This window comes from Simochromis diagramma, unplaced genomic scaffold (assembly GCF_900408965.1).
Source record: "Simochromis diagramma unplaced genomic scaffold, fSimDia1.1 OVJJ01000304.1, whole genome shotgun sequence".
In the NCBI taxonomy this organism is placed as follows: Eukaryota; Metazoa; Chordata; class Actinopteri; order Cichliformes; family Cichlidae; genus Simochromis; species Simochromis diagramma.
In genome coordinates this window covers 15,487,779-15,508,300 of record NW_024387030.1, presented here as the reverse complement: position 1 = coordinate 15,508,300, position 20,522 = coordinate 15,487,779, and the positions used below count along the sequence as shown (strand labels likewise).

The 20,522-nt window shown below is 43.9% G+C and overlaps 1 protein-coding gene across 5 annotated transcripts in view; it reads right to left on the bottom strand.

Annotated features, from left to right (window-relative positions):
- Positions 1 to 19,940, bottom strand: part of LOC120740386 (formin-1) — a 49,439-nt gene extending 29,499 nt beyond the window's left edge. The window contains exons 1-6 of one of the 5 annotated variants that reach the window (XM_040042725.1): positions 19,803 to 19,940; positions 17,323 to 18,964; positions 11,492 to 11,658; positions 6,534 to 6,654; positions 3,299 to 3,360; positions 1,244 to 1,959 (exon numbers count right to left, since the gene is read on the bottom strand). In XM_040042725.1, the coding sequence (XP_039898659.1) occupies positions 1,244 to 1,959; positions 3,299 to 3,360; positions 6,534 to 6,654; positions 11,492 to 11,658; positions 17,323 to 18,871 (2,615 nt within the window). In that variant the 5' untranslated portion in view covers positions 18,872 to 18,964; positions 19,803 to 19,940. The other 4 variants (XM_040042724.1, XM_040042726.1, XM_040042727.1 and 1 more) reach the window with 4 other exon arrangements.
- Positions 19,941 to 20,522: the final 582 nt, after the last annotated feature.

The window sequence follows — 20,522 nt, the reverse complement described above, 5'->3', positions numbered from 1 at the left end:
TGCAGAGGTGAGCGTATTTATCTAGGGCAGCCGAGAGGCTTTATAATGATACCGCCTTAAAAACAAACAAACAAATCCTTGGGTTTTGTTCTCTCCCACCTCGAGTCCAACAAACATCTGATGGCTCTGATGCAGGAGCGTAGCTTACTAAAGAAACTCAGACCCGACTCCCCGTCCTAGCAAAAAGAAAAAAAACTCCACAAAACAACTTTCTAATTGGACTACGGCTATAAGTGAATTCTTTAAATCCCCCCCCCCCGTCGTACACGCTGCCCACTGTACTCCACATCTCAGGTTACATTCAGACACTGGGCACCATTTCAAACCTCACACTGCATCCCCCCCCTAACCTCATAACTCAGACCTTCACACCATTAACACAGATCACACAGCTGATCCAGCTACAGTTAAACATCTGACCCATTTAATGCCCCTTAACAGTTAAATTTATAGCTGACACGAAACTACTGCAGTGCAGACACTTAGTCCTCGAGCGCTGGCCACAACCGGCGAGAGAACACGAACCGCAGCCCAGCTTCTCCCCACTAATCCAGCCATGGAAATACAAGGCCATAAAGCTGAAAGGCTGGCACTCAAAGGCAACAACCACAGCCACAGTAAATGGTCTGGATAATCCACTTACTATTACAGAGCATCTCAATAGGGCCTTTAGATGAGGGAGTGCGGTGCAGCAACCATATCGCTGAAATCTCTTTGAATAGGAGCATTCAAGCCTTAGACTGAGACCCCATTAGCCCAGAGCCAATAATGTCTACAGCTTCATTTGCACTGGGATGACAGAGCCACTCCTTTGACTGCAGGATATTTGTGTATCTAACCCATGCAGTCCTTAACAGTAGCATGTTTACATCAGTAACAAAGGAAACAGCAAAAGCATTTGCATCTTTAAAATCATCATACTGAAGTTTGATTTTGAAGTATTAGCTTAAAGTTTAACATAAAAAACAAAACACCCCCCACAATTTACAATATAAGGGCTAAATCTATGGTTATAGATTTTTTGGGGACCATGACACACAGTGTGGGACATTTTAAGAGGCAGTAAATTCTGTAGTGTGGTGGACAAACCCTGTAAGTGCACCACAGATTTTCAATGACATCAAACCTAGTTTGGCATTTTTTTGCTTCACTTTCACTTGTTAGAGTTTGCAGATCTATAAAAAAACCCTAAGCTGTAAACTGAAGTCCAGTGGAGCCCGAGTGGATCCTGTCTTATACGTACTTGTTGTCCTGTATCTGGATCCGGGTCCAGTACAGAGGCTTCATGGGACACGCAGGCTCGACGGCAGGTTTCCGTGGGGCCATGTCTGCTTTCTGGCCGAGACCGAATCCCCCCATAGGTGGAGGAGGCGGGGGGCCCATTCCTGGAGGAGGGGGAGGAGGAGGTGGGCCACTGCCAGGTAAGCCGGGAGGGGGAGGTGGTGGAGGAGGTGGGGGCGGTGGGCCACCCCCAGGGGGAGGAGGAGGTGGTGGAGGGGGTGGCGGCGGGGCTCCAGTGTTGCCCGGCAAAGGAGGAGGAGGAGGAGGGGGTACTGGTGGCCCTGAGAAACCTGGTAGAGGAGGAGGAGGAGGTGGTGGTGGCGGCGGTGGCGGCGGCGGCGCAGAAGGCCCTTGGTCCATTTCAGCCTTTAGATTCAGTCCCATCGAGTCCAAGTTGAGTTTTTTCGGTAGGTTCTGACTGGGGCTTTGAGCGAGCCCGCCTCCATCGCCCTCGGGGCTCTTAATGAACGTCTCCCGGTCCGTCTGGATACCCACAGTGCGGCAGGTCTTGGTTACGGGGTCATCTCCGGTGAACACAGCGACATCGCGGACCTCGCGGCGTTCCCGTCCTGCGTTGTACGGCTTGTCTCCTTCCAAACTGGCAATGACTCCCTCCAGGTGTGATATGGAGACCGCGTGCTCACCACGCAGCTGGAACAGCTTAAACTCAAACTCTGACTGTAAGAAGAAAATTGCCATGAGAACAAATCCAGAGTATCAGCAACTTTAGTCATTTCCCACCATCCAACAGAACCGTATCAGGCGGTAGACGGCGTTTTCCCCGAGATGAATTTGGACTAGAGTGCCTACTTATTCTTCCAAGTACACGCTTCTTTATTTAAAGAGGGTATTATATCTCTTCATCTTTGTTTTTAGCTTTATTCCAATTAAATGTTTCCCTCAGGTTAGTTTCCAATTCTTACAGTAAAATCCCCAAAGTCCAATTTTTATTTGACATTTCAAACAAGGAGAACCAAACAAAGCAAAGCACTGATTTTAAAGATAAACTGTTTTGCAATAAATCTTACACATGTTCCTTATTAACTCATGTCAGTTTAGAAATAGAATTAGCCCAGCCTTTGTTGTGGTTCGACTACGGTACATGTTTCTCTGTGTCAGCAGTGGATTTGAAAGATTACAACAAAATTAATGGCTTTCACCAGAAATTCAGGAGAAAAAAATTCTGAGGTCAGACTTTTTCGTGGGAGTGGCCCAGAGAGCAAATTATCATCAGTGGCACAAATTCTATAACACAGCCAGAACTTTAGTCTGTCTCTTTCATTTTTCTAAGAGCAAATTTGTTTAAATAGGCAGATAACACATATTTCAAATTCTTCCAAATCACCGTTTTTGAAAAATGATAAACTAAAAATTTTAAGGGACATTTGATGGGAGCCATCTGTGTGTCTGTGTGTGTGAAAGGACTGAACAGCTGGAAGTTGTAATAGTACACATTAAGTAACTCAAGTTTGCCTCAAGACTTATATTATAGCAAGCGCTTTTAAATTGGTTTGTTCATTTATAATTGCTTCATTTTTCCCACCATCTGAGATCTGTTCTCTGCATGATGTCAGGATTGTAAAATTCCAATTACATATATCATATGAACATACGTTTGTCCATCGAAGTTTGACAGGCTTGACGTTAGTTCATCACCTGAATAGCTCAAAGGTTCCAGCCTTTTAGTTTGCATACTGAAGCTCCTCCAGCTGAGTATTTCATGCTTACTTAGTGCCATCTTGTGGTCATAACCATCATCTGCTATGAGAACCCAAATTCCTACAGCTGAACTTGTGATTCATTTATATATCTTGCACAAATGTACAGCTAAAGCTCGAATCACACTGAAATTTAATTCCCTAACTGTGTGCTATAACACACCTGTCATGACTCAGATGTAAGGCCACACTGTCTCTGTTGCCTGCATCAGTATTAGTTTAGTTATTCTTGTTTGTCCTTTGTCCTTTTTGCTCATTTTTCCCTGTGTCTGGTTTACTGCAGTCATGAGAAAACTTACATGCATCTTTTCCAGCTCTTCCTTGCACTCTCTCTTCAGCTGCAAGAGGGCAGCCTGGTGCTCTGGAAGAATGCAGAACAAAGGCACATTAATGAAGCATATTCTACATATACAGCAGGGGAAATAAGTAATGAACGCGTCACCAATTAGACCACTAAAAGTGCTCTTGACATGAAATTTTCAATAGAGGTCGGTAACAACCCGTCCAATGCACACAGGCAAAGAAATCAATCCATAGATGTCCAGAAATTAAGCTGTGTGCCAACATCACCAAATTGGTGATGTCTTTAATACTTTACTTTTACAAGACTCAGTAATCACTGCTCACTGTTTTCCAATTATTTTTATAAAAGGGTGTTGAATTATGAATTGATTCAACATCAACTTCATCTGTGAAACAGAGCCAGCTCAACAACGTGTACAGCAGCCTTTAAACATGATAAAAATACTAGAGAAGGGCGGATCGCTTTCACTAAACAACTCAACCAACCAGTTTCATACTGAATCTGCTGCCGGCTAAAGAAACACCAATAGAAAACATTTAGATAAAAGATGCTGATCTGGTTTCACTGACAGAATGAAAAACAAAAACAACAAACAAAACTTGCTTGAGATTCATAATGTTATAATAATGTAGCTTATGTGCAAGCTCATTAAGGCAGACTGGTATTCACTCATCCAACTGCCGGCATTCTGGGGCACTTGTGCCGCTAGTTTATTCTTTACATCACTTCCACTTTCCCACACTGTTACACTGGGTTCTGTCATCTCTCTGGCTGGATCAATTTTTCTGCCTTCAATGAGCTAATCAGTCTCTGTTCCACGTGCCTGAAATCTAAGAACTCATCTGTGACGCTGCCTTTTCAGACATTCATTTGTGCAATTCGCCTCCTTCCCATCTAGATTTTCCCATCTAATGCTGCCCAGTTTTGAATCCTGGGTCTCCACCTGCTTCTTCTCTGCTATCACCTGCATCCTAGCAGGGCTTTAAAACCTAAGGGCCGGTTTGTCCTGACAAACAGTCTAATCCGGCCTTGTGGACTGCTTTGAAAAACATAGAGAGGACAAAACTTTGCACTTTTACCCATATTTTCTGAATTTTTACAGCTTTTTCTACCCTCATGGCCATTTATGCCACACCAACATAATTAACTAACATATAAATAATTAAAAAGACAGAAAAGAAAACAGTTGAAACTGTGCTTCTTTTTTATATCAACACATCCGTGGGATTAAAGGTGTAGCTGAACTTCTGTACAGTGACAGAAAAAGAGTGTTTCACTGCTCTGGCCCACTTAAGATTAAAGTGGGCTGACATCCCTGATCTGGGATCTCCAGAATCTAATCGCCAAAGAATATATCACTCCAACTATGTCCGTCAATAAATCAATTCTTTCAACTGATCTCTTCTCACTGACATATTTATGGCCACATGTTTATTTTCAGATTATAACAGAATCCAAATACAATATTAATGTTAACTTTCAACGCTACTTGATCTCACTGTTACAGACACACACATAGTGCTGCATTTGTTTATTAACTACAGCTATAACTGTTCTGTCGAACGCTTCTGCTGACAAGTCAAGTCTTAGTTTAAACTAATTTCTGTCCAATTTGTGAAGTTTGTTGTTTGTTAGTCACTACAACTAACCCTAAACACTACATGCCATTTATGGAGTTTTATGACGCCAATTTAAGGAGTACAGGTCTGTAACTTCACCTACTTCCAAGGTGCATTAAGCAGTGGAAAAAGTCCCACAAAGCACTTGTAGTATACATTATGCGCCAATTTTATTGCAAGAAAAAAAAAAAAAAAAAAAAAGATTTGCAGCTCTCATCAGCGACATAAAGACTTCATTTCCAGAGTCTGTAATCTGTAAATTAACAAATACTTTAAAGATATGATTGCATGCACGGTTTATACAGTCTATATGGCTTATAGCCTGGACTTTGCTCTGCTTCTCAAATTCCACACACACTACTGTATTTGACAAGAGCAAAGCTGGAACACGGGACCCAGATCACTGCACTGGAATAATCCATTTTAGCTAGTCTTTCTCTGGGATGAAGCTACACCACGGAGAACAGCCAACATCTGTTGCACTGCTGCTGTGATTTAATCACCTTTGTGCGCCTTTAACTTGTGTGTGTGTCATTGCACCTTTTAAAGAACACATCAGGCTAAACATGGCAAGTTGCCAGGACAATCCTCATTTTTCCCCTTCTCCACTTTGAGCCACACATGGTGCCCTGTGGTGCAATAACAACAAAAAAATGGCATCATTAAGGTGCAGACACAGCCTCATAGTGCTCTTAGATGAAAGGTCTTACACACCGACACTGAAGCTTTTATCTCAGACACGTAAAGCGTGAGCATTCGAGGGTTAGATGATAGGGGTGCTGTCTTTGTTTCTGGGTTTTAAAGTTGAACATTGACAACATTTACAAGGCTAATCAGCGCGAGGCCTGTTGGTGTAAGCTTAGCTGGTGTGACTCTTAGTCAGCATTCCTGGTTTTAAGTGTAAATACAGGCAGCACCGCCTGAGGCGACGTCCACACTAGCCCGGATAGATTTGAAAACACTGTTTTCAGACGAAAACGCTCCGCGTCCACACTATCGTTTTCAGTCATTTTCACAGAGTTGCGCGTCCACATTGTAACGGCCAAAAACGCTCACGCTCCAGTACTGCGCATGCGTGAAACGCAAGAAGATTCAACCTGCCTCATTTCTGTCTGCCGCTTATTTACTTTCTGTCTCTTTGAAATATTGCAGCAAAATGTTGAGGAAAAGCAGCGAGTTTTTTTAAATGGACTACCAATGAGGTGGAGTTGTTGCTGCGAGAAACACAAAAGTACAAAGTTGCAAAAGCGAGTGAGAATTAAAGAATTTGAAGAAAAGCTCTCTGGAGCGCGTACAGACTGTCACAATTGAGAGCAAACAAAACAAGTGCTGTATAACGCCCTCCGCTATCTAGGTTTAATTGGTCACATGACTGCATCTTATGACTGAAATGCGTCGTCGTTTTAGGAAGTCTCTGTTTTCGCTGTCCACACTGCGACGTGAAAGCACCGTTTTCAAATGTACGCGTTTTCGAGAGAGTTTTCAAAACGCTGCGTTTTCCATCAGCGAAAACGCCGCCTCAGTGTGGACGGGAGGCCAAAACGGATGAGTTTTCAAATGAAAACACATTAGTGTGGACGTAGCCTAAGCCTACAAGCTTGTGGTTCTTACCTGCTTCGGTGTACTTGAGCCCCACCTTCTCTTCTTCATCCTTGGGTTTGGGTGGTGGCCACACAGCCTGAAGACGGCCTGGAGTCCGGTCCTCACTGTCTGTAGGAGACGTGACTTCTGTCTATGGGAAGAAAACAAAGAAACAAAAATCTTTAAGCTATGTATTTATTATAAAGACACGAAATAAAGTCTTAAGACTTAAATTCAACAGTACATGTGACTTAAAATATAATAATTGTGTAACTACATACAATAGCTTCTTTGGGACTTTTGACCTCCTTGCCAGGAGATTTGGTGGTTCTCTCAAATATCGACCTCAGGTTTTCCTTATCGTTTTTTATTTTCTTTTTCACCGCCTCCAGATCTACAGCTTCTGTCTTCTCCTTTTTGGTGGTCCTGGGCCCGAGGAGGTTTTTGAAGGTTTCGTAGGCCATGTCTGAGGTCGTCTTTCTCTCAAGAGTGGAAGCTGGAGTTTCTGGAGTTTTCGCTCCTGAAACAACTTCTCCTTCTGCAGACTCTTTTTTGCTTCCTAAAGAATCTCCCTCCTGCCCATTGACTGAGTTTTTTGGGTCATCATTGTCCAGCTTAAGCAGATGACTGAGTTGTCCCACTATGGTGCTTTTAGTTTCTGTAATAGATTTAGGTTCAGTGTACTTTTTCATAGGAGAGCCTGTCTTCTGTTCAGGGAAGAGCTTGGCTTTGTTCACAGACTTCTTGAGGTTAAGCAGAGCCAGCTCAGAATCCTTCTCCCTCTGCTTGATCTCTGACACAACCTCCCTATCTTCCCCTGCCCCTCCTTTCTTCAGCACCCGCAAACCACTGAATAGAGCAGGCATTTGAAAGGACAGTGGTGAAGAGATTTCTGCACCTCTGGATGGAGATGAGGTGGACGAAGCCGATGATGTGCTTGTCTTAGGAGTTTTTGTTAGCTTAGCATCTGGACCAGAAACTGCCTGGCTGTCACTTTTAGTCTTTTTAGATGGAGAAGATGGCGACAAGGGTTTTTTAAAGCCAGTGTCTGACTGCTCCTCTGGAGAGGATGTTGGGACCGAGGCTTTATGAGTCTCAGGGCTGGAGGGAACAGAGGAGGATATCTGGCTGGAACGAAGTTCAACCGTTTGCTCAGCTGGTTCTTCCTCTTGTGTACCGTCCGTCTGTTTTGTAGGAGAAGCCACATTAGCATCACTGTCTGCAGATTCCAAAGACTGATTCCCAGAGATTATTGAGGGAACTGGTTCAGAGCAATCTATTCCATCATACTCCTCACTCTCACCTGTTCCCACATCTCCAGCAACCAATGGTTCTGCACTCTCAGACACTGTGGGAGCACTTTCCTTGGGAGTGTAGCCTGTTCTCTGTTTGGAAATTGAAGAAAGCTGAACTGTCTTAGAGATACTTCTGCCAGCAAACCTGCTGGAATATAACATAGCCTCTACGCGGGATCTCTCTGTACGTTTGTGTGTTCTAAACATGGGCACTTGTAGCGCTGCTTCACTGGCATCTCCGTCCTCTTGGTCTACTTTTTTACTGTCCTCCTCTGATAGAGTAGACTTCTTGGCCTCATGAGCCGCTTCGTCGTCCTCATTTTCATCGTCACTATGAGTTTCCACCCTAGTGACCTGGACCAGATCTGGGTCAAGCGGAGCTTCAGCTGCTGCTTTAACCTGCTCGCCAGAGTCGCTGATTGATGATTCGACCTTTTGCACTGTACGACCGGTAGCAGTCACATCACCCTGAGCCGAATCCTTCCTCCTTTGGAGTTTGTTCTCAGCGTTAACAGATTGACTGTCCTCAGCGTCATACGTCTCCCCATCTGGAAGCTCTTTAAATGAGACCAGCACAGCACACTCCACATCCGAAGAGGGAGAGCGATCCCGCGTGAAGAAATTGCTCAAGACACCTCTGAGACTGGGCTGTTTGCCCTGTTCAAATAAGTCACTACTTGCACTGTCCATTTTTGTTACTCCAACTAAGAGCAGATGCAAACCAACCCAAGTAGACGCTCCAGCAAACTGTCCATTTAAAATGTCACACAAAAAAAGTTTGTCACCCCACCTCTAGTTAGCCAAGCTGCTCCTGTTCCACCTCTGGCGTTGGCTGGGAACAAAAGGGCTTTGTGTGGACAAAACTCCACAGCTCCTCTTACCTTCTCCTGGAGGGTGCCAATAACAAAAACTATCCTGTAATCCTGTTTAGTGACACACTCACAGGTTCCATGTGGTGGACTTTACTATTTTCACATAAAGACGTCTACTGCCTTTGTTTTCAGAGGTACAGCCAAGTCTCCTCCTTGCGAGCGAGATCCCCATGACGCTGCAAGTGAAGTCAATCTGTTCAGTGGCTGGAAGCATATCCTGCTGTAATCTCCCTGGGACAGCAGGAGAAAACCGTTCACCTGCCTTTCACAATAGCATTTCCTAGTGTTCAGCGAGTCGGGAGGTATTTTCCCATAAAACTGCAGGACACAAGTCTCTGCTGTGCTGGTGTACAATCCCAAACCTGTGACTTGAACAATGTTTCCAAGCTGAGACTCTTCTTTTGCGTCGATCTGTCTTGGTTCACAAACAAAACAAAACCTTGTGTGTGCTGCCGTGTGAGAAAACGCTGTCAGACTTCACTGCTCTACCCAGTCTGGGAATGCCTTCCTTCAGGCCCCTCCCTTACTGGGAGGAGTGCCTTGCTCTACAGGTGTCTGATTACCCATGCTCACTTCCTTATGGGTAGTGAGATAAGGCAGAAAACAGTCACTGTGTGGTCAGGTACAGAGAAGCAGAGGTCCAGCTAGGATTACACTATTAAGCAGTGAACTACAGCAGCAAAGTGCTAAAGATGAGATTAGTCAGCATGACCACTGCCAGCTCTAATATGCTAATATGCTAACATGATTAGCAGCTTATAGACGGGACCGAATTTGGCAAGAAAGCAATGCGATTTTATTCACCTACCTTAAGTGCGAGCATGACACACTGTGTGTACTGAGTGCTGACAATTTAGACCCAAACTGGAATATTAGCTTTGTTAACACCGTTTCTAAAGAGGTTTTTAAAAACTGTAAAGTGCTAGCTGCAAGGTAATGCTAGCATTCTATTAATAATATGCGATAAGGTAGAAATAGTTGAAAACAGGACAAATAAACAACTTTCTGGGCTTTGAACCGTCTATGTTGGTTAGCCTAAAACTGGTTAGAAACGCTCTACAGGGTTTGGATCAAGGTCAGCAGGTGGTGGGGTAGAAAGTTCAAATTGCTGTTTCCTTAGCAACCACAGGCCCCCTTCCTGCATTCCTTCAGACTGCTGGACTTTCTCTCTCTTGTTTATCAATATGTGCAAAAAACTGTTTGTACACATACAGTAACATTGTAAATTGTCGAGCACTGCTATGAAAACTACAAACAGTGACAGTTTCTGTGGTTGTGGCATTATTTTGTGTAAGAGTAGTGGCATTTCACCCCACAGTAGGCTGCTCGGGTTGGCTGTGCTAGAAAGAGCCCCACTGACAGACACTGGGATGTGAACTGATATGCGATTACAGGCCGAATATCATGCAAACGCTACAGATAAAAATACTTTTCCCCAGTCACATAACTGGGTGGTGTCCCTGCCTCCCGCCTTTGTGTTTTCACCTGTGCACACACTAAAAGACATTATGCACAGCTGAGGTGCGTTTTTCTAATACCATAAACCAAACCGAATGACAATGAAGCCACGCCACACATAATGCTGTCACTCTCAAAACAACACACAGGACCTAATTATATGCAACGTGCCCTTATGCTGGTATGCCATCTGATTATGCTCACAGGCAGATCTGTTATGGTGTATTAGTAAACAATGCATGTCTTGAGCTGATACACTACCCACCTAAAACCGCACCCAGATAATCTCCCACAGGAATGTCTCTGCTCTGGAGCACTTCAAGTACTCCAGAGGTTTTACATATAATGTTCTGATGCACACTATTCAACAGGATTACATATTTCACATGCTCAGGAAAATTATTTGTGTTGCCATTTCTCTTTAATGGGAAAATGTCACCAATTACCTTAAAAAAACAAAAAAAAAACAACATGAACATATAAGAGCATACCAAGGCTGAAATTGAAAGTCACTTTCATTTCTCTTAATGTGAGAGTTTCAAGTGGAAGGCTTCCCACTCAGCTTTGGTTTAGAACTGCAGTCTACAGATTAGGATTCATGACCTATTTCTAAGGATTCATGATCAGGTGGTTAGATGCCAGAGTAGACACAAATCCCCATGAGTCCCCAGTGGGTGGGGTGGGGGGGTAACTGCTGGAGAACATTGTTCTGGATGTGGAAACAGTCAAGTGTGAAACTGGATTTTTCTGAGTTGCCAAGTATATCAGAGCTCTACTGAAGGCTGGAAACGATAGGCTCATTAGAGATGTTTTTTTCATAATAAAACATAAATTAACAATTTTCAACTTTTCAGCCGCTGACACTGCTAAATGCCACAACACACCAACAGCAGCCAAAAAGCCCAACATCACCTCATACGGATATTTGGCTGCATTTTACAAAAAAAAAAAAAAGGAATTTGTTTAACTTTACAGCAATGCGTTTGCAAAACTGGTTTGTGAAAGCACTGCTACACACTGCATGGATGTGCTGCAAACATAATGCTGGGAGTATTTTAGATGATGGAGCAGCTCTGCGGGACAAACTGTGCAATGTAACCATTGCTAAATGACTTCAAGCATCTTTTTCTTTGTTAGCTTCTGTAAGAAACGAATAAAGAAATGTACCAATACAAATTTGAATCCATGACCCATTTGTAAGGATTCATGATCCGGATGTTAGATAACAATATCGATATCATCTGTACTGAAATATTACACCAATACTGGCACATATTTGATAACATATACATATTTGACTATCACTCATAAATTGGCATCTATGTGCAAATGCTTATAAAAGAATTTAAAATAAAAATCTCACCGTGCATTCCAGCTTGGGATAATATGGAGTATCCCCAATAATGTCATCCTCGGGAGGTGTGATGCGTAGGAAATCCAGGTGATCAGGCCGTGGAACATGTGAAAGGGTCTCCTGAGGGTCATCGCCATCCAGCGTCCAAATATCATCCTGACGCAAGAGGGACTCTTCTACGAAGACACAAACAAGCATGCGGCCACAGGGCTTCGTTAATGGTCGCAGCTGTGTAAGACATCGTGCCGCAAATTAATTGGAAAAACAGGCGCAGTCGCATGTGTGATGGGTAAATAAGCAGCTCTGACTGTTTTCCTGTGTAACCTTCAGGGAAACAGCAGTGACGAGAGGTAGGAAGCAGACATCGAAATCTCTCAGCATCAAAGAAACAACAAGTGAGACCCTCTAATGTGCAGACTGGAGGGTACACAGCTATTTTAAATCAACTCTTGGCCCAGTCTCCACCAACACCACCACCAGAAAACTACATTGATCCAATTATGAGAAAGGCTAGAGAAACCGAGTAGCCTATACTGACTAATATTAATGTGCATTCACAGCATATTCCCTGCAGCAGACAACATTAGATCAGTCAGCATTCCTACTGTACTGCAGCAGTGAAGTCAGTTGTGGGTAGGTGTGATTAGTGTAAAACCAGTGTGTTCAGTCATCCTAAGGACCTGATGGAGCGAGAATAAAAGACCTGGGGAAGACTGCCCTCTGCTGGCTGTGCAGTGCAATGAGATCATGGAGAAAGATCTACAAAGAGACAACGTATATTTTAAAATGCAGGCAGGAACTCAGCATCTCTGTGCAGTGTTGTGTGCATTTCAAACCAGCTGACAATATTTGCTTCTCAGAGGCGCACTGCACACACAGAATCAGCAGCAGCCTGCAGAACTCGGTACTGACTACAGGAACCATGCAGAGAGTGCCAACACAGAACAAAAAACACCCAGTGTCACGTTCTTACCAAGTGCACAGAAACATAATATATCATGCCTTGATGCATGAATTCACTACCTCAAGGGAGTTGATCAAGCAAGCTAAAAGAGGAAAATAACATATATACACACACACACAAGGCAGGACAAGAATAAAAGAGAGAAGGAGAGAACAGAGAGGAGGAGGGTATAGATCTTGGCGACCTCAATTTCCTTCAGCTGTAAGACAACACCTTGACCTGCATGGGCAGAATTATGAGATCAACAGTGAGAAATATATGTGAATTCCTATCCAGCAGGAAGCAATACATCCCCTATCTTGTGTATGTGATAAGTAACCTTGAAGAGAACATGCAGCACTCATTTCCAAGAACTTGGAAGTCCCCTGGAAAAGAGCCCCGAAGTTTTTAAATTTAGTTATTCGAGCCCACACATAAAAACTAAATGGGAGGCCTCGTTGAAATATGAAAGAGCTGACACACAATCATTCATTATGAGACAGCAGCGATGCCTGCAGTCCACCAACTGGACTGAGAGCAGTGTGTGTGTGTGTGTGTGTGTGTTAGTAGGATTAGATTAATAACTTTTCATTATGATAATGCTGCACTGCATGGTCCCGCAGTAGGAACTGCTGACTGTGGGCTGGTATGGTTCCAAATGCAGACTTAAGTCCAGTCTGAGCCAAGGAAAGAGACTACTGATGAAAACCAGCTCTCCCCATAATTACTGCTTCATAGACGAGGGTTTAACGGACAGAACACTATCCACCTGCAACACACACAAACATCACCATTTTTCTTTTTGCTACATTCCTCCACGTCTCCAAAAATACTTTTTACCATAAAACAACATTGAACACTTTCATGTTTACTGTTACACTGCACCTGGTTGACAACCAACAAGCGTTTGATTTCAATATTTGTAAAGGTGGCCGACACTGCTACCATCTGTACAGGAAGAGGAAAGAACACATCGGTCTCCCTGCCAGCAGACACACTACAGTGGAGCTCCGATGCCACTGATGTATGCCATAAATGCAATATGAATAAATGCACAGACACTGCAAAGAAATAAACTACACACAAATACTGATGCAGGACTCTTAGATGCATTAGGTAATAAAGGCATTTAATAATTGGGGAGTTGATATACTACTAGCATGCATGCACACAGTTTACCATCCCTGAGGAAAGCTGCCCACTTATTACATTTAATCTCCTTCCCTGCTGCTCTAAAAGCCAAGACTGAATCAGTGTCCATAACCGAGTGAACACAGGCTGCAGATCTGTGTGTTGTGTCTGCTGGCTCACATGAAATGTGACATAAATAATGCACTAAACTGGATAATCCCAAGCCTAAGACAACATAAGGACACCAAATATACACACAGCAAAAAGTCTGAATGCAAAGACTTGAATTGACACCATCTTTTGGACACCATCAGAGGTTTCTGAAGAAAAAGCAAAAAGGTGTGGACGACCAACCTGCTGAGAGCAGCAATTTGAAGATGATGTGGTTATGTAAGCATTCTGATTTTAACAATAAGTGTGTGCTCGGTGTGGCTCAGAGACAATCTTATGTCCGAACCTGACAGGTGGATGCTGTTGTCAGGGTTGATGGATTTATCTGCCAGTCACTCCGCCAACTGTTCATCCGGTGGTCAGAGATAGCACTGTGAGAGCTGTATTGAGCACTCCAGAACAGACAAAAAAAAGCCCTAAAACCACATTTTAAAAAGCCTTAAACGAATGACATTAGATCAGCCAGATACTCCGTCTGCCCACAACAGCTTAAATTCACATTCTGATTTAAGGCTCAAAACAGATTTGGTCACTGTGCCCTATTTTATCCACTAAAGTCTAACCTTACCATTCATAGTAAAAAGAACTGGGCCATATGGCATGGTGAGTACATCTGGCAGCCTCCACCCCCATCAATCACTTTTAGCCAAGAAGGAGAATCATTGGCTTTTATATAAATCATGAAAAATTCACGATTCTTAAATCACCCGGTCTCTTTTCTGCCCATCGCGGCCATTTTTCTCCCCTCTACACGGGCTATTGGCGGGACATGGCCATCAGGATGTCTGATTGATTGGTTTGGCAGCATTAGAGACCATAAAGACGGCCACAAGCAGAAAACTCTGGGAGGACTACTGCAGTGTCCTGGCTTAGAGCTGAAGCAGAAATGTAGCATGACACAATGCTCAGAGACATGCACTGCACAACTGAAATGCAGTAATTGCTCTGCTGAAGCTGGGTGCTTTTCATTGTGCCTGGCAAGCCACTAATTGGGAGACGGGGAATTTGGTCAACTCCCACCAGCGAGTGTTGGTTTTAAAATAGCAGAAACACTGAGGAGGAAGCCAGTTAGAGCTTCACATGGTAAGAAGCAACAAGAAGCATTAAGATGGAACATGGCTAACGCTTGTTAGCGTGGGCTTGTCATTTATTAAAGCAGACAAGTTATAATTTATAAGACAGACCTTTGTGCCCAGATTCCCTGTATGTGGTATGCAGCTTAAAGTAACTATGCAAGGAAGACTTCATTATCTGAAAACAGCTGGCCCTTGTCCTCATTGGGTGTAACAATGCTGCATGGTCATGCATGCCCAGTTGAATGACAGCTAGGAGCAGTGATACGCGCTCAGTTTCATATGACCTTGGTAAAACATATTGGGTAATCAAATTATGGTATTGGCTGCCATATGTCACAGGAATTGAGGAAGGGAACTGAAGATGGGAGTGGGGTATAGAGAAAGATTAATCCCCAAACAGGCTGAAAGCTGCATAATCATGTATTAGCAATACTGCCATAACAAGAACTGGATCACAAAAATATCTGAGATGTGACTGGAAGTGTAGTTATACTCAGCTCTATGCAGACTTAAATCATTGTCCGAGCTCAGCTCATCATTTCTGCCCAGATGCAGTGCAGAAGCTCTACAAACCACCTCAGCAACCAATCACAGACAGCTAAGCTAGCTAAAGTCTACTTTCTTCTGAATCAGAGCTGATTGTACTTTTTAAAATACTGAGAGGTGTAAGTCAACACCAAGATAACACACAGAGAAAAGCAAATTTGCACCTTAGTAAATGCATTAGGCATTACATTAGCCAAACTGCAGGGCATGAGCATTGGCACATGAAGTAAACAATAGAATGTGTCACTTTAAAATTACCACCCGCATGATCACACTCATTAATAAGAACAAAAGCATCAATAAGAGGGGCCAGATTAAAGAGCCCAGATCATAATTAGTTCGACATTTGCAAACCATGAAGGTCCAGGCTCCACACTGACCCACTTAGCGCCTTTTGGCTGTTCCCTGTGATGTTCATTTATCTGCGTTAACATCTAAAGTGTATTCAGTTATCAAAAGGGCAATCGAGTAAACAGCAGAGGGAATTCATTTAAAATTAAAGCCTTCGCTTTGGGACTTGTGGAGCACGTGGACAGTATGATGCAAGGTCTTGGTTTTAATATTACTTTGGAAACCTGCTCGAAATATAAAAGCCGATCAGGAAAAAAAGAAAAATAACGGCAGTCAAATTTCATACATTTTATATTGTGGCTACGTAGGGAAGCACATAAAACAACTTCCTTTCACTGGGTGTTGATCCTAATCACTTCCACATGAGCTATTCTGGACTATTTATTTCTCTATCTGCCCCTTAGTTTGGCTCCAGCTCATCTCTTTTCTCCCATCAGCCACCGAGATGAGCATTGTTGGCCTGTGTGTGATGTAACTCAAAGACCCCAAGTTCCTTAAAAAAAATATTCAGCACTGTCGCTGAAGTGTGGGCAAAGTATCTGCATAGACCGACATAAAAATAGCTAAATATTGCCTGCAGTCCACGAGTGCATTAAATAATCAATGGAAGGCCATCTGTTTGCTTTTGGAGATTAGAGTGAGCATTTTGAATGGGCTCTTTAACCATGTTACAGAGATACTAAATTTAATAAGATGGAATCACTGAAAGCAGCATAAACTTGGGTCGTGCAGTCTGGAGCAGGTAAAGCTGAAACCCACACTGAGGGTAAACAGAATAGCATGACCACAGAGCTAAACACAGGCTGGAGGAAGAGAGAGACATCGTCAGTCACACTGACATCACTGAACTCTGCTTCTACCACGTACGGCTTTGCAAAGATTACACAGGGAACGCCGTGGGTTTTCAATCCCATTATTTCCGTCATTGTCAGAATCTCATACAAGAAGACAGATTATTACAAGAGGAAATGAGATGTACAAATAAGGAAATCCTAATCCATTCTGTTTTCTGTAGCCCTTCCTGCCTACTGAATCCCTGATCCAAATTGGCAATGCTCGAGTTACTACTACACTCGTGAGAACTCTGCTCAGGTTGAACTCTGTGTCAACTTTATGCCTTTGATCCAGGACACTCTTACTAATCTTCCCCACAGTGCTGAGAGAGTTAAAATAGATCATTAGTGGAACTATTCTCGAGCCCAGCTTGCCCCTTGTACAACTCTGTTGGGGAGGTTTTAATTTGTGGCCACACATCAAATCCCGAAGCAGAACCCAGCAGTCACAAACTAAGAGGACTAAGAGAGCCTGGCCTGTTTATTAGATAACAGCCTGAATGGCAAATACATCTCTCTGTGTGGAAGATGTTTGTCAGTTACAATGCTGCAGATTGACTCAGCATACATCTCAGGCACTGCATGTGCCGCTACAGATGCACAAAGAATGCCTTTCAAGGTGTCTTTTTGTTGTTCTGCTCTTTGAAATCTAGCGTCTGCAGCGCCAGTCGAAGGGCATCTTCTAACAAAAAATGGTTTTAAACTACTGAGCGAGTAAAAGCATTTGCGTCAAGGCAGGGTGTCTGAGCATGAATCGCTGCGTTAAATGCTTGATTTCTGACAGCTCACCTGTTGTTGTGGAATTGCTGGAGGAGTTCCACTTGCAGTTGCTCGGCGGCCTGCTGAGGTTCAGATCCAGCCGAGTGACGGCCCGTTTATTGCCATTTTTGTCTATGATCTCAGAGAAGATTTTGGGTTCATCTGCGTTACTGGAGCTGTCTTGATCAGGGTCAGTGTCCTTATCTGAAAGGAGTACAATGCGGTGATTGAGTTGCGGGCTTTCCTGTTTGGAAGACAGAGGGGACAGGACTGGGGACATGCTCTGGAGGCTGTTGGAGGCTGGGAAGGAGGTGCTGAACACCCCAGCGAGGGAAGGGGAAGAGGGGCTATTTTTGTGGGATTTGGGCAAGGGCTCAGTGGTATTGTACAGGGGCAGTCGCAGCCCCTCAGAGAGTTTGTTACATGACTTTTCCCCCCTGGCCCTGTTTGGCCCTCTCCACTCTTTATAGTCTTGTTGGCCTTTGCTAGATTCAGGGTGTGGCACAGCCCCGTCTGGACTTGTGTGACTAACATGTTGCACCCTCCCTTCTACATCCTGCACTCTGGCAACAACCCTGACTCCAACATTCCTCTGGTTGATTTCACTATAAAGCTGTTGAGCTGACTTGATTGCTGATGCATCCTCAACTACCATGTCAACCGGAGAATCAAATCTTTTAAGCGGCCTAAGGTTACTCCCACTTTCTCGCCGGGTCAGACCCTCCATTAGGCTGCAAGAAGATGACTGGTAACCCAGTTCTCCGTCACACTCTGAGAAACAAAAATCCATGTCGGGGTCAAATGTGCGATTGTCCTCCATGAAGTCCCAGCCCTCACGGGTGATCTGGAAGGGTTCCTCCACTGGCAGGATGGGGTTACTGATCGGACAGACACAAGAGCCAACGATTGGGCTCTCAGACACATGGCCAGAAGCCTTGGTACCTGGCATCTGCTCCACTTCCAAATCCGCACATATAGACAAACTTTTCTCAGCTGGAAGCTCAAGACACGGCTCTCCACCTGGAGTTTTCTTCTTCATCTTACTGTGCAGGAAATTCTCTGCGCTGTCAAGCTTCTTCCCCCCTAACTTCTTCATCTTTTTACTTTTAGGCACACCTCGCGTCTGCTCTGGAGACTGATTAAGGGAGTAGATGCTGCCGCTGAGAACCTGACTGCCAAGATGAACGTCTTGACCCTCCATGTACTCCTGGAGTTTCCCATCCTGGTTACCCATCCTGACTTTGTTCCTGCAATCCTTACACAGTGATAACAACTGCGCCAGCAGCTGGTGGTGCTCCTTCACCAGCCAGCAGAGCTCTGCAACTGCTTTCTTTGTTGCCTGCTGGGAGGTGAGCAGTTCGCCTGGAAAGTCAGAAGACTGGCCTCTTTGTTTGGACACTGCAAGAGCCTCCTTTCCTCGGTCACAGTCATTACCAGCCTTGTCTGAACAAGGGGCGCGGCTCTTGTACTCGAAACTTGGGGCCCGCCTCTTGGGGAAATAACGGCTGATGTTGCTTAGCTCATGGATGGGTGCATACAGAAGCAATATAGTGTGGGTGCCCTCCATGATGGGTGCCATATTAATCACTCAAGCACTGTGAGTATGCGGACGGACTCAGCTCGGACCGCAGAGGAGGATCTCTGGCTATTCATCACTTGGTCTGTCCAGACTCTGTCAGAAAGAAAGTAGCACAGAGTGATAAATCTGCTTTTGGATAGACAGTTTATGTTCAAGTAACATACCTGTCCTGCTAAAGACACACATTACCTCCACATACCAGACTTTATTTTCTTCTTTAGGATAAAGCTTTAACTAAATGAAAGCCTTTAATCTGAGACAGGGCACTGCTAGGGTAGGCTACATCACAACAGTCCTTTCACAAACAGGAAGCTTCCATATTTCAATGTCACATTAAAAGCTGGACACAATCCAGCAATCATGCATTTAAGAAGAAAGCTCCCAACCCCAGCTCCACCTCCATCCTCCTGTCCATTGTTGTGTAAGTGGATGAAACATTTTTAAACCGCAGTTCATCAACATTTCACAAGCTGCCGCATTTAAAAAAAAGAAAAAGAAAAAGAAAAAGCCTTGCTAGTGTCACACAAGGTGACGACACACGCCGAGCCCCTAGCAGGCGGCCAGCAAAGATGTTTACAAGCAAAACAGGCTTCCACACGCTCGCCCCCGCATGTCATGTCTCAGCAGTTTATATGATATTATAATCCGATGGGTTACTGTCACCTTGCAGGAAAACACGAGTGTTAAGATGGCAGCATAACTACACTGTCCTGAAGGCTTTCGGGTTACAGCTGCCCACTTACAAGTGAAAACCAGCGAACATTGAGTTAAATTAGAATTTTAATTATCTTGAATTACATTTTTTTTTAAGCGAATCTTCTTCATAAGAGCTTCGGTGACGTTTAATTATCGTTAACCAGAAGCTGAAAGTGCGCTACAACCAACAGCACCTGCTGAGGGTTGAAGCAGTTGCTAAACGATAAATACTTACTTACCCGTTTTAGTGGCATGGCAAATATTTCTTCACATCTTCTGCGGTGCAGCCAGCCAGTGCCGAGTGCTCACCGCTGCTTCTCCGGGCTCGACAGTCCTGATGGACTTCCGTTTAGTCCAATAGGGAGAGCCGCCGCTGGCTCTCTGCTCTGTGATTGGTGCCTTTGTTGTTTATCCACAGCCCACATTTTGAGTCAGTGCAGCTGCGGCTTGCAGGTAGGCCATGTGATGGGTTCGGTGTGTACTTCGGACAGGGAATAAATAAAGTGTGGCTGTGCTTCAGCTATGGCAACGTTGGCAACAAATGCTACTGTTTTCTCGGATAACTTTGAAGAAAAATAAGCGAAAGCGTCGCAATTGGCCTTTGAATGACTTAACTAATATTTACAAAACAGTGACACCGGGTGGCCAACTGTGAAAAAAATTAATGAAATTTTATATATATGACAAAAGTGTGTGTATAAAATTAGATAGAATATTCAAAATTTATATTAAATTAAATTCTAAGCGGCATGTCCAGGATGCCTTCTTTAACCTATTACAACTGGGATAGAGCAAGACAAGTGTTTTCAGAGTAAATAGTCTGGGACCTACGCAAATAAATGACCAAGTCCATGCATGCACGGGGAAAGCCATTTCGTAAAATTTCTATTCAAACACCAAAACAAGCCTTAACCAAGATTCTGATAATAAACACATAATTAGAACAAGTGTCATA